Below are 14,165 nucleotides of genomic sequence, written 5' to 3'. Positions count from 1 at the left end.
TTAGAGATTGCTGTTGCCTTGGACATATGAAAAGCTTTTGATAAAGTCTGGCACAAAGCTTTGATTTCCAAACTACCCTCCTACGGTTTCTATCCTTCTCTCTGTAACTTCATCTCAAGTTTCCTTTCTGACCGTTCTATTGCTGCTGTGGTAGACGATCACTGTTCTTCTCCTAAATCTATTAACAGTGGTGTTCCTCAGGGTTCTGTCCTGTCACCCACTCTCTTCTTATTATTCATTAATGATCTTCTAAACTAAACATCACATGGCATTTGTTGACAGGCTTCCTGTACTTTTAGTAGAATGCAGGAAGCGTAAGGGGATGCCCACAAAATATTAATTGTAAATTCAATAAATTTATCTGGTGTATTACCCTACTTATATTACCACACGTAATAGGAAAACAGGCAGCTTATCACTAAGCTACTTCATATGTAGCTTAGTGTAGGGCATGAATACAACGAAACCAAGCACCTGTCGGCCGCCAGTGGCTATCAACCCGCTAGAGGTCGTTATCCTCTTTAACCCAGTAACAGGGAAGGGAGTATACTGTAACAAGCCTAGCCATGTGCTAGGGGCCACTAATAATATAGACAACAACAGATTGGGGTATAATATCCCACTGGACTATCACTCACAGTAACAAAAAACACCCACGTCCAATAGAGATATTATACGCTCTGCTCAGAGATAATCTTATCTACAATCTTCCAGATTCCCATCTCCGAACTCTGATGGAAATCCGGTAAGAAACAAGACAGCTGTAAGCATGCACAAATATTATACAGTCCTCCAGTGGTGGACAAACACAGCTGCAAGCCTGGACATTAGTTGCATTTAGTAGCATTAGTAGCATTTAAGGGCACAACATGCACGAACGCCCAGACGCACATCCCATTTCTACCCTTAGGCAGAATAATAAAGACACGAATACATCGGCCAGCCGGCCAACGCAGGACTGTGAGCAGAGTCCACACAACAAGAACAGCAGGGAATGGGGTCACACACATAAGCCCTCTACACAGTATCTGAATCCACCCAGATCACGGCCTCCTGTAGAGCCTAAATAGTACTCAATATAATATGGAGTCACAAGATTATCCCATCCGTACGTATAAACTTATTATGCCTGGTCTATTCACGCTTTAAAACGCCTCTCAAAACTATGCGTCCAGCCGCTCTTACATTTCCTCTTACATTTCAGCATGATATTAAAGCTGGTACCCAGAGCCCGTGGGAACGTAGGTTAGGATCGTCAAACACATGACTGTGTACAGAGGGGGAAAGAAAGGAGAGGGAAGTGGAGAGAAGAGGGATGAAAGTCAGATGCGTGCCACCCGCTTGCACCCAGAATTACATTTCCCACTCAAACTAAACATTATCTTATGAAATATTATAGCGGTTTTATTTGGAGGGCTTGATGAAAACTAATTGCACTATAAGGTGGAGCAACTTTTCAGCTATATTTTCTATGCCTTACAACCTTCGGAAAGAAAGGGTAGTAGGGGAAATTGAGGAAGGACAAATCTATATTTATACAAAATTTTACGGTAAACACGGTAAATATATATATATATATATATATATATATATATATATATATATATATATATATATATATATATATATATATATATATATATATATATATATATATATATATATATATATATATATATATATATATATATATATATATATATATATATATATATATACGAAGTAAGAGAGAGAGAGAGAGAGAGAGAGAGAGAGAGAGAGAGAGAGAGAGAGAGAGAGAGAGAGAGAGAGAGAGAGAGAGAGAGAGAGACTAAAATTCCTATTAATAAATTTACCCCTCTGGTTTTCAGACCAGTTCAAAAACACACATGGCCACACATTTAAGATCGTCACAGTTTCTTACTTTCCCTATATTGATTACTATAAAAATGAGGACATCCCAGGCTCCACTGTCACCTTGAGGGATTCATTGGATACTCGGATTATTCAAACTATATCTGGAAAACTCAATTTCACGTGAGTTTACTATAAATTCATCACCTTTCGCAGTTAGATGTTTACTGGATGGAATATAAAATGATACATTTTTTATATTAAATCTGAAAGTGTAAGATAGACTATTTTCCTTTCAGAGAAAATCACCATAAACATATCATTTTTATTATTATTATTATGAATGTTCGATGTTCGTGCCTTAATGTTTCAGGTACGTGGTTCGTGAGGAGCCAGAGCGATCTTGGGGACTTGAGACGAATGGTAAATTCAGCGGAATGATGGGACAGCTTCAGCGAGAAGAATCTGACTTTTGCACCGAGTCAGCACCTACACCTGGACGATTGAGGGTGATAGAGTATGCCCGCGGATACCCAGCAGATGAAATGAGTCTCACCTCCCTCAAGCCCAGTCTTCTTCCGCAACACACAGCTCTTGTCAGGCCATTCTTGGGTAAATACATTTGTAATACTGTCATGGATTAATGTGATAAATGGTTTTAGAACAATGTCACACTTTTGCATTTCGTTGTGTTTCGTTGTCACTTGGACAAATAAATATTTGATTTTTCCACAAACTTTCAGCAACTAGATATACACTTATATTTTCATTATATTTTCATATTTAGGAAATCTTGAACGTCACGATTATTGAAGCATTCTGTGCGTGTTGTGTCTTTCATCATACTTTGTAAATATGTTTACCTAAGTCATATGATGTTCATATGATACGCGATAAGAAATACAAAAAAGACTGATTGAAGTTTATTTAAATCATAACAGTTTCGCTATACCAACTAACAGTATATATATATATATATATATATATATATATATATATATATATATATATATATATATATATATATATATATATATATATATATATATATATATATATATATATATATATATATATATATATATATATATATATATATATATATAGATAGATATAGATATAGATAGATAGATAGATAGATAGATAGATATAGGTAGATAGATAGATAGATAGTATCTATCTATCTATCTAGATAATCTAAAAGATAAAATAGATAAATAATTAATTAAAATATAATATATAAATAGTTAAAATAGATAGATAAATAATCTAAAAGAGGATTAGGAGAGCTGAGAGAAATATTATTTGCTACACAAGTAGCAGTTTGACTGCTACAAATGCAATGTATTTCTGGAATAATTTAAAACCCCCAACTCTTCATCCTCTATGACAGAAGCAAGTAAAACACCTCTGGGATTGATTGTGCTGTCATCCCAAAGTGGGTGGCGACAATTAAAATCTGGCAAAAGAAAGGGAGAGACCTTACTCAATCGCCGAGGTTTACCTTAACCTGGGTCACTTGTAAGACCGGAAAGCGAAGATTCAACACCTGGTGCTGTGATAGGAACCAGCACACGGGTCTCTGAAACGCCTGAAGGCACATGAGTAGGAGAAATCCTCGAGTCAGACTGACTGATATCGCTTAGTGAGGAGGAAAATATATTATGAAGACGTGAGGGCAACCTCCAACGTTTTCCGAAAGTAAATAAATCACCTCAATTATTCACTTCCAGTTCTATTTGCAGCTCCCAAAGGAATCTTTCTAGGGGGACGCCTATTGAGTCAAGGGACTTTGTAGATCCCCGGGAACATTCCTGGTGGGACTGAGAAGGAATTCTGGGAGATTTTTTAATCGATGAATGTGTCTGTTCTTGATTAAAAACCTTGGAAGGTGTTCATGGTTGAGAATTTATGGGGGCATGGACTTCAGCAATATGAACTTCTATGCTACAAGGAGTCTGTGATGTAGTTGGTGAAGATTAAGAAAAGGGCTTTGTTGATAATGCAGTGAAAGACTTTGCTAAAGATACAGTGGAAAACTTTCCTGAAGATGCAATGGAGGGCTAATCTGTGTTATAATGCAAAACAAAATCTATTGCACATAATAACTGCAGGACCAGCATTCCCACATGAGCGGAAGTAAACAATCGATGGTTGAGAAAGGCGGAAATATGCTACAACGTATTAGATGTAGAGGTGGAAGAACTAGTGGAGGGAAGAGGCGCATGTCTAGGTGAAGAATGTCCTGCTCAGGATTTTCTTGCAGTGTCGAGAACGTAGAGGATTAGCTTCTCTAAAGTAAGAGCAATATGGTTTATAATTCACATCCAGGAGTAGAGTGTGAATCGAGGGCAGAGCAGTGACCGCACTGGGGGTTCTTCCTTCCGTGACCGAACTCATAACACCAGTAACATTGTAAAGAACTGTCGATAAATACCTCTAACAATAGAGAAAATGGATCAATTTTAATACGCTCAGGGAGATAAGAACTATAATACATCAGCATGGCCTTAGGAGTTGAAATTAACAGAAGATACAGAAGAAGAGTTGCTCCCTCCCATAATGAAGTAAATTTTCCTTAGCGCCTCTAGTAAATATGTAATAATTGTTTAAACATAATGTTCTTTTGAAGTTAGACAGTAGGTCTGGAGGGGAGAGCGAAGCGTGGGCAGGAGGCGGGCTTGCAGCCATCTGCTTCCCTTCACTCCGTCCCTCCAAGCTCCACCTCTTGTGTCTGTATAAGGAACGAATTTGAATTTCCGAGAGACTGAAGATCACTTAATCTCGGCATAAGATAACGGTCAGGAATGGTAGATGCGTTGAGTTTTCTGAAGTCGACAACGACACGTCAATCGCCTTGTTTCATGGGAACGAGTAATAAGGGTGCGTTATGAGGTGAACAGGTAGGTTCCACTACATCCTGAGGTAACATACCTCGCACAGCTTCATCAACAACACGATGACTGTGTGGAACCTTATAGCTCGGGGTGTAATATGGTCTGGACCCAGGCGTCAGATGAATAGCATGAATGATGACGTCTGTGTGGCCCAGAGGTTTATCAGGGAGCGAGACAACGTTTCTGAAAGTTTAGGAGAGCGAGTAATTCATGTTGAGATTCTAGGAAATCAAGCACATATATGTGATCATCCGTGATAGGCGGGAGAGAAGATTTATCATGGCTGTCAGATGCAGATACATTATTGATAGAAGAAGAAGGTAAATCATCCAAGATTACAACTTTCGTAGAGTAATGCACGAATTCTCCGAGTAGCACACCTGCTTTGAGCTTGACAGACGTAGATGTGACATTTTTCAGCCTGATTTTACAAAAATAATTTTCATAGATGGCAGTAAGAACGAATTCTAACTGAACACCTTTGCATGGAGATTGTTGTGCATAACAGGGGATATCAGTGCCTGATACTGCAGATTTAAGCTTAGCGTTTACAACATATAAAGCACATTCAGATAGTGTTACCGGGTCTGTTAGCAAAACGTGTTTACAAGGAGTTACACCGTGGTCTGACGTGGAAGTTGATTGAGAATGAGGCTGTGAGACAGGCAAATTGGACAACATAACATCTGATCGCTAGTAGAAGGATGAGTTGCAACATATGTCGCTACACCAGCAAGAGAGGAAGCATCAAAGGGAAGAACAGTAGGGATATAAGTATCCCCTTGAACGATTTCATTGATGGCAGGGAAAAGACTGATGTCTTATTTGCACATGGTGTTGAAACCTATGAAAAGATCAGCATTGAAAGATACATCAGATACAATACAAAAATAATCACATATGTCTGGTTCCTGGGGTGATAGACAGTGATAAGAGTACTTTCCGGTGAGGTAAGATAATTTTCTCAGATATACCATTGAGATTGACATCAGGTGGTAATGTAGTTATGAGATCCTGAGAAGAGGAAGAGAGTTTCCGAAATACATCCATTTTAATAATGTTAACTGCAGCACCCGTGTCAAAGAAGGCTTTGTATGATATAGTGACACTTTTAACATTTGTGATAATACTATTGAATAATCCAGCATATCGAATGTTAATTGAAGGAACTGGTGAGTTAGGAAGATGTGTGAACCATACCTTGTGTTTTGTACGATGTTTAGGTACATAGTAAGGGTAGGCGATATTATGGTGGATTGGTCAGCGAAGGGCGCGAAGAGTTTTCCGACGATGTTTGTGGAGTCTGTGATTGTGTGTGATAATGCCTGCAATCTTGCAAGAAGAGACCTACCCTTTTGTGGAAGGCACAGAATGCTTCTGGAATGAAAGAGTGTCTTCCTGAACTATCAAGAACAACTCTACACTGTACAAGACCATGACCTGGTAGCTTGCAACGGTTGCAGGTGACATTTCTTGATCTTGATTTCGATCGAGTGTACTGATAGCGAGATGAATGCGATGTGCGTCTAATGTAACGTCCACGAGAAGGAGAAGGAGAACTGAAACATGGGTGATGAGGAGAGGTGCGTGAGTCAGGTGAGGAAGCAACAACAGCTTGAACAGGTTCAGAGGTGGGAAGGGGACGCTTATCAGAAATGATTTTGTAGACGTCGCAGATATAGTTTGACTTGTGGAATTCGATGCCACTTGCGACCTGGAAATTGGGAGCATCGAGGAAGGAGATGAACGAGATTTATGCAATTAACCTTTTCAGCCCGCCTGATGACAGTGAGTTATTTGTAAACCAATTTGAGTCTTGGAGCAGAGTGATCAGTTCTGAGCTCAGAGAGGAAGCAATGTTTTCTGCCCGTTAAGGATTAGCGGGCGTGCTGTGAAATAGATTTGGAGAGTTTGAAAAGAGAACAATGGCTCTAAGCTTGGAATGACTCTGAAAATGATTTCTGTGAGTGGTGAAGTCCTCAAAGGTGGTGATAGAAGTAAATTTGTCTGACTGCACCGACAAGCCAGCAAGACTCGAAGGTTCGTGACAGATGCGTGACTTTAAGATGAAGATTTCTTACTTATCAGATGTGGCTTCATGTCGAGTGCATTCTTCCTTAATTCTTTGAATAAACTGATGAACAGTCTCTGTGCCTGTACCAAAAAAAAAAAAAAAAAAAAAAAACGAGAAGCGGTGGTTTCAGTGGACATGGTGACAGGTAATGAAGGAGAGAGTAGAGACTGTGAGCGTGGTTGCATGAACGACGTGAAGTGCAGACAATTTTTATTTATTTATTTATTTTTTTTTTATGTAGGAAGGACACTGGCCAAGGGCAACAATAGGCACAATAGGCACAGAAAGTGCCTATTATTATTATTTATTATTATTATTATTATATTATTATTATTATTATAGACAGAAAGTGTCAAAACCTTTCAAGATCTAACTTCTCTCGTGACTTCTGGCATCTAGCCAAAAATATCTCCAATAAATTTGCTTCTTATTTTTTAGGTCTAGGTTTATAGCTTATGAACCTGATGGGGTCCCTCCTATTGTTCTCCGAAATTGTACCAACGTGCTTGCACCTTGTCTAATCAAACTAGACCAATGACCTTCTAAACCAAACTTTTTGTTCTATCCACTCTTACGCTGATGATACCACCCTGCACTTTTCCACGTCTTTTTCATAGACGTCCAACCTTTCAGGAAGTAAACATTTCACGCCTGGAAGCCACAAAACGCTTGACTTCTGATCTTTCTTAAAATTTTGGTTGGGGCAGAGCAAACTTGCTATTTTTCAATGCCTCAAAAACTCAATTCCTCCATCTATCAACTCGACATAACCTTCCAGACAAATATCCCCTGTTCTTCAATGACACTCAACTGCCCCGCTCTCCTACACTGAACATTCTCCGTTAGTACTTATAATCTGAACTTTAAACTTCACATCTCATCTCCAGCTGTCTTCTACCGCTATTTACATGCTAACTGCTCTTTTGATCTTGCTAACTGCATGCCTCCCCTCCTTCTGCGGCCTCGCTGCACAAGACATTCTTATTTCTCTCACCCCTCTCTGATGCAAGAGTTAACCAGTATTCTCAATTATTCATCCCTTTCTCTGATAAACTTTGCAACTTGCTGCCTGCTTCTGTATTTCCACCTTCCTATGACTTGAATTCCTTCAAGAGGGAGGTTTCAAGACATCCTTCAATTTTTTTTTACCGCTTTTTACCATTTTATGGGACTGGCATCTCAGTGGGCTTTTTTTTTTTTTTATTGAATTTGTGTTGCCCTTTGCCAGTGTCAAGAAAAAAAAATACATATATATATATATATATATATATATATATATATATATATATATATATATATATATATATATATATATATATATATATATATATATATATATATATATATATATATATATATATATATATATATATATATATATATATATAAGTCCTGCATATTTCATCGGCTTCAGTCGTGAAACTCGGACAGAAGGAATCAAGCTCAACACTCCAAAACCAGGGAAACGAAAGAGAGAAGACAAGAATAATACCTAGGGACCAGGAGAGTTCTGAAGCAGAAATGGGTTGTGTTAGCAGTTGGGTGAAGAAGAGGAGCTCCGCCCAAAAAAACTACTTTCATAAGGAAACTACCTTCTCGAGAACCCTAGTTATGGGTGCGATAAGTACCGGGAGTCTCAGTGGGTAAATAATTGTTATTACTAAATAAGAAAACTTTTCCTTTCTTGGGCTCTCCTGAAATTTATTTATTTTTTTTCCAAACAAAAAAGTGAACAATTCCTTTATTTATGAATGTATTTTTATGGTTCAAACTTCCTTTTCAAGGCCATTGAAATGGCAGCACAATATTTTTTTTTTATGTATTTGTTATTTTTATTAACTATATTTTTCAACAAAAAAAATATTCTTTGAAAAAAAATAAAGGAAAAAAAATGACCTACATGAAAATTCGGAGACAGCTACATCATTAAAAATGTAATGAAATATAAAACAGTGTAAACCCATGATGGTAGGCGAAAAAGAGAAAAAAAAAATATCGAAAAGAATTTTAACGTAACAGACAGGACAACCAGGGTACCTAAGTCCTCCCAGAACCCCGTGGCATTAATTGTATCTCACGACCGAGGTGTTTAGTTTAATGATATTCGGTCTGTGTTTGGTTGTGAGGGGATATCAGATCTGGTTTGGACTGGTGCCTCCCGTTTCTGTGCTAAGGCACTGTTGAGACTACTGGGGTTGAATACCCTGGTAATGTATTCCGTGATACGGCTGCCCAGCAGTCTTCGTGTAGGAATGATACTGGTAGGCGAATTGCTTTCGATAAGGCTGTGTTGTGCCGTGGGATCGGTGCAGTAGAAAGCTTTGCTACGGCGATTAAAATTTCGTGTCCGTTAGTGACCACAGAGGCGCGGGTGGCATTAACGAAAGATCTGGCAGAGTCGGGTGTAAATTTCCTTTTAGGGAATGACCTGCCAGGTGGGAGAGTTTGGGTATAGTCCGCTGTCCGCGGACACCGTCTCAGATGTGGAGGGTGCTAAAATTCCCGACTCAGTTAATGTTCTCACTCGCTCTATGGCAAGGCGAGTAGAGTTCTGTAACGTTTGGGGTCTACTGCAATAAGGTACCGAGAGGGGAGTGTAGAGTGGATATGGATGCCACAGTGGGAGCAGAGTGCCTGAGGCCTGTCCCGCTGCTGGCGAAGATTTTTTATTTATTTATTTATTTATTTTTTTTATGTAGGAAGGACACTGGCCAAGGGCAAAAAAAAATCAAAAAACAAAAAAAAAAAAATTGCCCACTGAAATGCCAGTCCCATAAAAGGGTCAAAGCAGTGGTCAAAAATTGGTGGATAAGTGTCTTGAAACCTCCCTCTTGAAGGAATTCAAGTCGTAGGAAGGTGGAAATACAGAAGAAGGCAGGGAGTTCCAGAGTTCACCAGAGAAAGGGATGAATGATTGAGAGTACTGGTTAACTCTTGCGTTAGAGAGGTGGACAGAATAGGGGTGAGAGAAAGAAGAAAGTCTTCTGCAGCGAGGCCGTGGAAGGAGGGGAGGCATGCAGTTAGCAAGATCAGAAGAGTAGTTAGCATGAAAATAGCGGAAGAAGACAGCTAGAGATGCAACATTGTGGCGGTGAGAGAGAGGCTGAAGAGAGTCAGTTAGAGGAGAGGAGTTGATGAGACGAAAAGCTTTTGATTCCACCCTGTCTAGAAGAGTAGTATGAGTGGAATCCCCCCAGACATGTGAAGCATACCCCATACATGGACGGATAAGGCCCTTGTACAGAGTTAGCAGTTGGAGGGCTGAGAAAAACTGACGGAGACGTCTCAGAACACCTAACTTCATAGAAGCTGTTTTAACTAGAGATGAGATGTTAAGTTTCCAGTTCAGATTATAAGTAAAGGACAGACCGAGGATGTTCAGTGTAGAAGAGGGGGACAGATGAGTGTCATTGTAGATGAGGGGATAGTTGTCTGGAAGGTTGTATCGAGTTGATAGATGGAGGAATTGAGTTTTTTCAGCGTAGGAGTGGATAGGACAAGAAGTTTGGTTTAGAAGATCATTAATGAATAAAAAGAATAGAGTGGGTGACAGGACAGAACCCTGAGGAACACCACTGTTAATAGATTTAGGAGAAGAACAGTAACCGTCTACCGCAGCAGCAATAGAACGGTCAGAAAGGAAACTTGAGATGAAGTTACAGAGAGAAGGAGAGAAGCCGTAGGAGGGTAGTTTGGAAATCAAAGCTTTGTGCCAGACTCTATCAAAAGCTTTTCATATGTCCAAGGCAACAGCAAAAGTTTCACCAAAATCTCTAAAAGAGGATGACCAAGACTCAGTAAGGAAAGCCAGAAGATCAACAGTAGAGCGGCCTTGATAGAACCCGTACTGGCGATCTGATAGAAGGTTGTGAAGTGATAGATGTTTAAGAATCTTCCTGTTGAGGATAGATTCAAAAACTTTAGATAGGCAGGAAATTAAAGCAATAGGACGGCAGTTTGAGGGTTTAGAACGGCCACCCTTTTTAGGAAAAAGTTGAGTGTAGGCAAACTTCCAGCAAGAAGGAAAGGTAGATGTTGACAGACAGAGCTGAAAGAGTTTGTCTAGACAAGGTGCAATCACGGAGGCACAGTTTCGGAGAACAATAGGAGGGACCCCATCAGGTCCATAAGCCTTCCGAGGGTTTAGGCCCGCGAGGGCATGGAAAACATCATTGCGAAGAATTTTAATAGGTGGCATGAAGTAGTCAGAGGGTGGAGGAGAGGAAGGAACAAACCCAGAATCTTCCAAGGTAGAGTTTTTAGTAAAGTTTTGAGCGAAGATTTCAGCTTTAGAAATAGATGTGATATCAGCGGTGTCATCTGGCTGAAACAGAAGAGGGAAAGAAGAAGAAGCAAAGTTATTGGTTATATTTTTGGCTAGATTCGAGAAGTCACGAGGGGAGTTAGATCTTGGAAGGTTTTGACACTTTCTATTAATGAATGAGTTTTTGGCTAGTTGGAGAATAGACTTGGCATGGTTCCGGTCAGAAATATAAAGTGCATGAGATTCTGGTGATGGAAGGCTTAAGTACCTTTTGTGGGCCACCTTTCTATCATGTACTCGTATAGCACGAGAACAAGCTGTGTTAAACCAAGGTTTATAATGTTTAGGTCGAGAAAAAGAGTGAGGAATGTACGCCTCCATGCCAGACACTATCACCTCTGTTATGCGCTCAGCACACAAAGACGGGTCTCTGACACGGAAGCAGTAGTCATTCCAAGGATAATCACCAAAACACCTCCTCAAGTCCCCCCAACTAGCAAAGGCAAAACCCCAGAGGCACCTTCGCTTAGGGGGATCCTGAGAAGGGATTGGAGCGATAGGACAAGATACAGATATGAGATAGTGATCGGAGGAGCCCAACGGAGAAGAAAGGGTGACAGCATAAGCAGAAGGATTAGAGGCCAGGAAAAGGTCAAGAATGTTGGGCGTATCTCCAAGCCGGTCAGGAATACAAGTAGGGTGTTGCACCAATTGGTCTAGGTCATGGAGGATAGCAAAGTTGTAGGCAAGTTCACCAGGATGGTCAGTGAAGGGAGAGGAAAGCCAAAGCTGGTGGTGAACATTGAAGTCTCCAAGAATGGAGATTTCTGCAAAAGGGAAGAGAGTCAGAATGTGCTCCACTTTGGAAGTTAAGTAGTCAAAGAATTTCTTATAGTCAGAGGAGTTAGGTGAGAGGTAAACATCACAGATAAATTTAGTTTGAGAGTGACTCTGTAGTCGTAGCCAGATGGTGGAAAACTCGGAAGATTCAAGAGTGTGGGCACGAGAGCAGGTTAAGTCACTGCGCACATAAGCGCAGCATCCAGCTTTGGATCGAAAATGAGGATAGAGAAAGTAGGAGGGAACAGAAAAGGGACTACTGTCAGTTGCCTCAGACACCTGATTTTCAGTGAGGAAAAGAAGATGAGGTTTATAAGAGGAGAGGTGGTGTTTTACAGATTGAAAATTAGGTCTTAGACCGCGAATGTTACAGAAGTTAATGAAGAAAAAGTTGAGGGGGGTGTCAAGACACTTAGGGTCGTCGACAGAAAGGCAGTCCGACCTGGGGACATTTATGGTCCCCTCCCCAGATGGGGACTCCGAGGCTGGTGTAGGAGTCGCCATTATGATTTAACTTTTTTGAGTGAAGGGTGTGTGTGTTATTAGGTGCTTTGTAGTTTTGTGTGGAGGAAGAGAGTTGTCTTTAGAGGGCAGGCTGTGACTGCCCCCTTGTGTTGTGAGACACAAAGGGAAACGTTCAGTGAGGTCACAGCTGGGTTTAATGATGAGTTCACAGCACCCCTTGAAGAGTGCTTCAGACCTCACTGGGAGATTTGGGCGAACCAGAGTTGGTCTCGCTCTTGAGTCACGGTTAGCACTTGACTTGGTTCGGGGTGTTGCCGAGGGTGAGACTGGAGACTTGGTTTTGGACAGTTTGTTTGCCTCATCCAGCGAAGCACCCCGTAGGTGGCGCTGAGGCAGAGTTGTCACCTGGTTTGGAGGCTGTGGGCTCCGCTACCCAGTCCGAGTCCACGTCTGGTGTGTCTGGTATGTTAGGGGTTACTGCCGAGGGCGGGAAGACTCCTAGCTCTGCTGGGGAGATGGGAGTTTCCTTCTCTGTAGAGTGTACCAGAGGCAGGGAGTAGGCTATTCTCCTGCCGGGAGCAGACACGGAAGGTGTTTGCTCACTTAGTGGCCCACTTCTTGTGTTAGCTGAGTATACAGCTACCTGCGTGTCCGAGGAGTGTTCTGTCTCTCGGGGACGTGTTGCTCCGTTTCTTGTCAAGGCAGAAGAGGGCAGTGAGGAAGTAGAGGATCGGGAGGAGTTAAGAGTGAGTAAAAATATCTTGAATAGCCGGCGGAGAAAGGAGGATGGAGTTTGAATGTTCAATTTGTTGTGCCATCCGAATTAGAGGAAGCTTGGGTGCATTAGCACGTAGAGGTCCGGTAGTTGGTCGATATGGAGTTAAAATGACTCAAGGGCGGTAGCGACGGTTGTTTCCCTACTCAGCTGTTTATCACGCCAGTGACAGGAACATTTGGATTAAAGTAGCGTTTGAGTTAAGGTACCGTGATATGAGTAGGCTTGAAAGAAAGTTTGAATCAAGTTAATTTATACAATTTATTTACACCAACAACAGAAGAGTTCACTCGTTATAGTAACGTGGTGGTGCTTGGTCTCGGATTACTGGAGAGAACAGGAATACGTTTTTGTTATCAGTTAAACAGTGATATCACTTCACTTAGTTTTAGAGTTTGGTTAGAGTTTGTGCACACACTAACGCTGCGGCCCTCCGTCGGTTGGCAGGGCTCACTTGCAGCGAGCGTCACTCTGCCTCTCTCCTCTCTGCCTCGAGAGGTGCCGCCGGCTAACATACATTGAACGTACAGTACACATAACATCAGCACTTGCATCAGGACCACGTGATCAGGATGGCGCCTGCCATTATGTCAGTTAGCGATATTTATTTAGACGAATAACAGGGAAGTGTCCTGTACAAAATAAACAAAGGACAACTTCCGTGATGTTTAACCTACCTATCCTTACCTACCTATGGGTACATAGGGCTTGGTATGATCACGTTTCTTGATTGTTAGTCAGGTGGGTAAGCCTGGTCGCCTCCTGTCTGGGGTCCCTCTCCACCGTGTTATGGCTGGTGTTGTTTCCCCCTTGCATGGGAAAGGTAAAAGATGTTGTTATCCTGATTCCTCCTTCCTGGGTGAGTTGTGAGGATGTTGTGACTGATGCTGGTATTACGGCGTGACGTCGAGAAACAGTGTTGAGTGAACCTGCCTGCTGTGAGTTGATGCTTGCCGCTCATGAAACATCCACCGCGTTGATGGGAGCTTTGTGTGACCAAGCTGTTCATGAATGTCA

At 41.1% G+C, this 14,165-nt stretch overlaps 1 protein-coding gene across 1 annotated transcript in view; it reads left to right on the top strand.

Moving 5' to 3' along the window:
- Positions 1-1,165: 1,165 nt before the first annotated feature.
- The window catches only part of LOC135113847 (glutamate receptor ionotropic, kainate glr-3-like), a 47,579-nt gene continuing 34,579 nt past the window's right edge, over positions 1,166-14,165 (top strand). Inside the window, exons 1-3 of the mRNA XM_064029467.1 lie at positions 1,166-1,241; positions 1,851-2,016; positions 2,207-2,445. Coding sequence (XP_063885537.1) covers positions 1,166-1,241; positions 1,851-2,016; positions 2,207-2,445 — 481 coding nt within the window. The remainder of the gene's footprint in view (positions 1,242-1,850; positions 2,017-2,206; positions 2,446-14,165) is intronic.

Source organism: Scylla paramamosain, chromosome 26, assembly GCF_035594125.1.
Source record: "Scylla paramamosain isolate STU-SP2022 chromosome 26, ASM3559412v1, whole genome shotgun sequence".
In the NCBI taxonomy this organism is placed as follows: Eukaryota; Metazoa; Arthropoda; class Malacostraca; order Decapoda; family Portunidae; genus Scylla; species Scylla paramamosain.
Note: the sequence above shows the minus strand (reverse complement) of the source record. Positions and strands in the feature narration are given on the sequence as shown.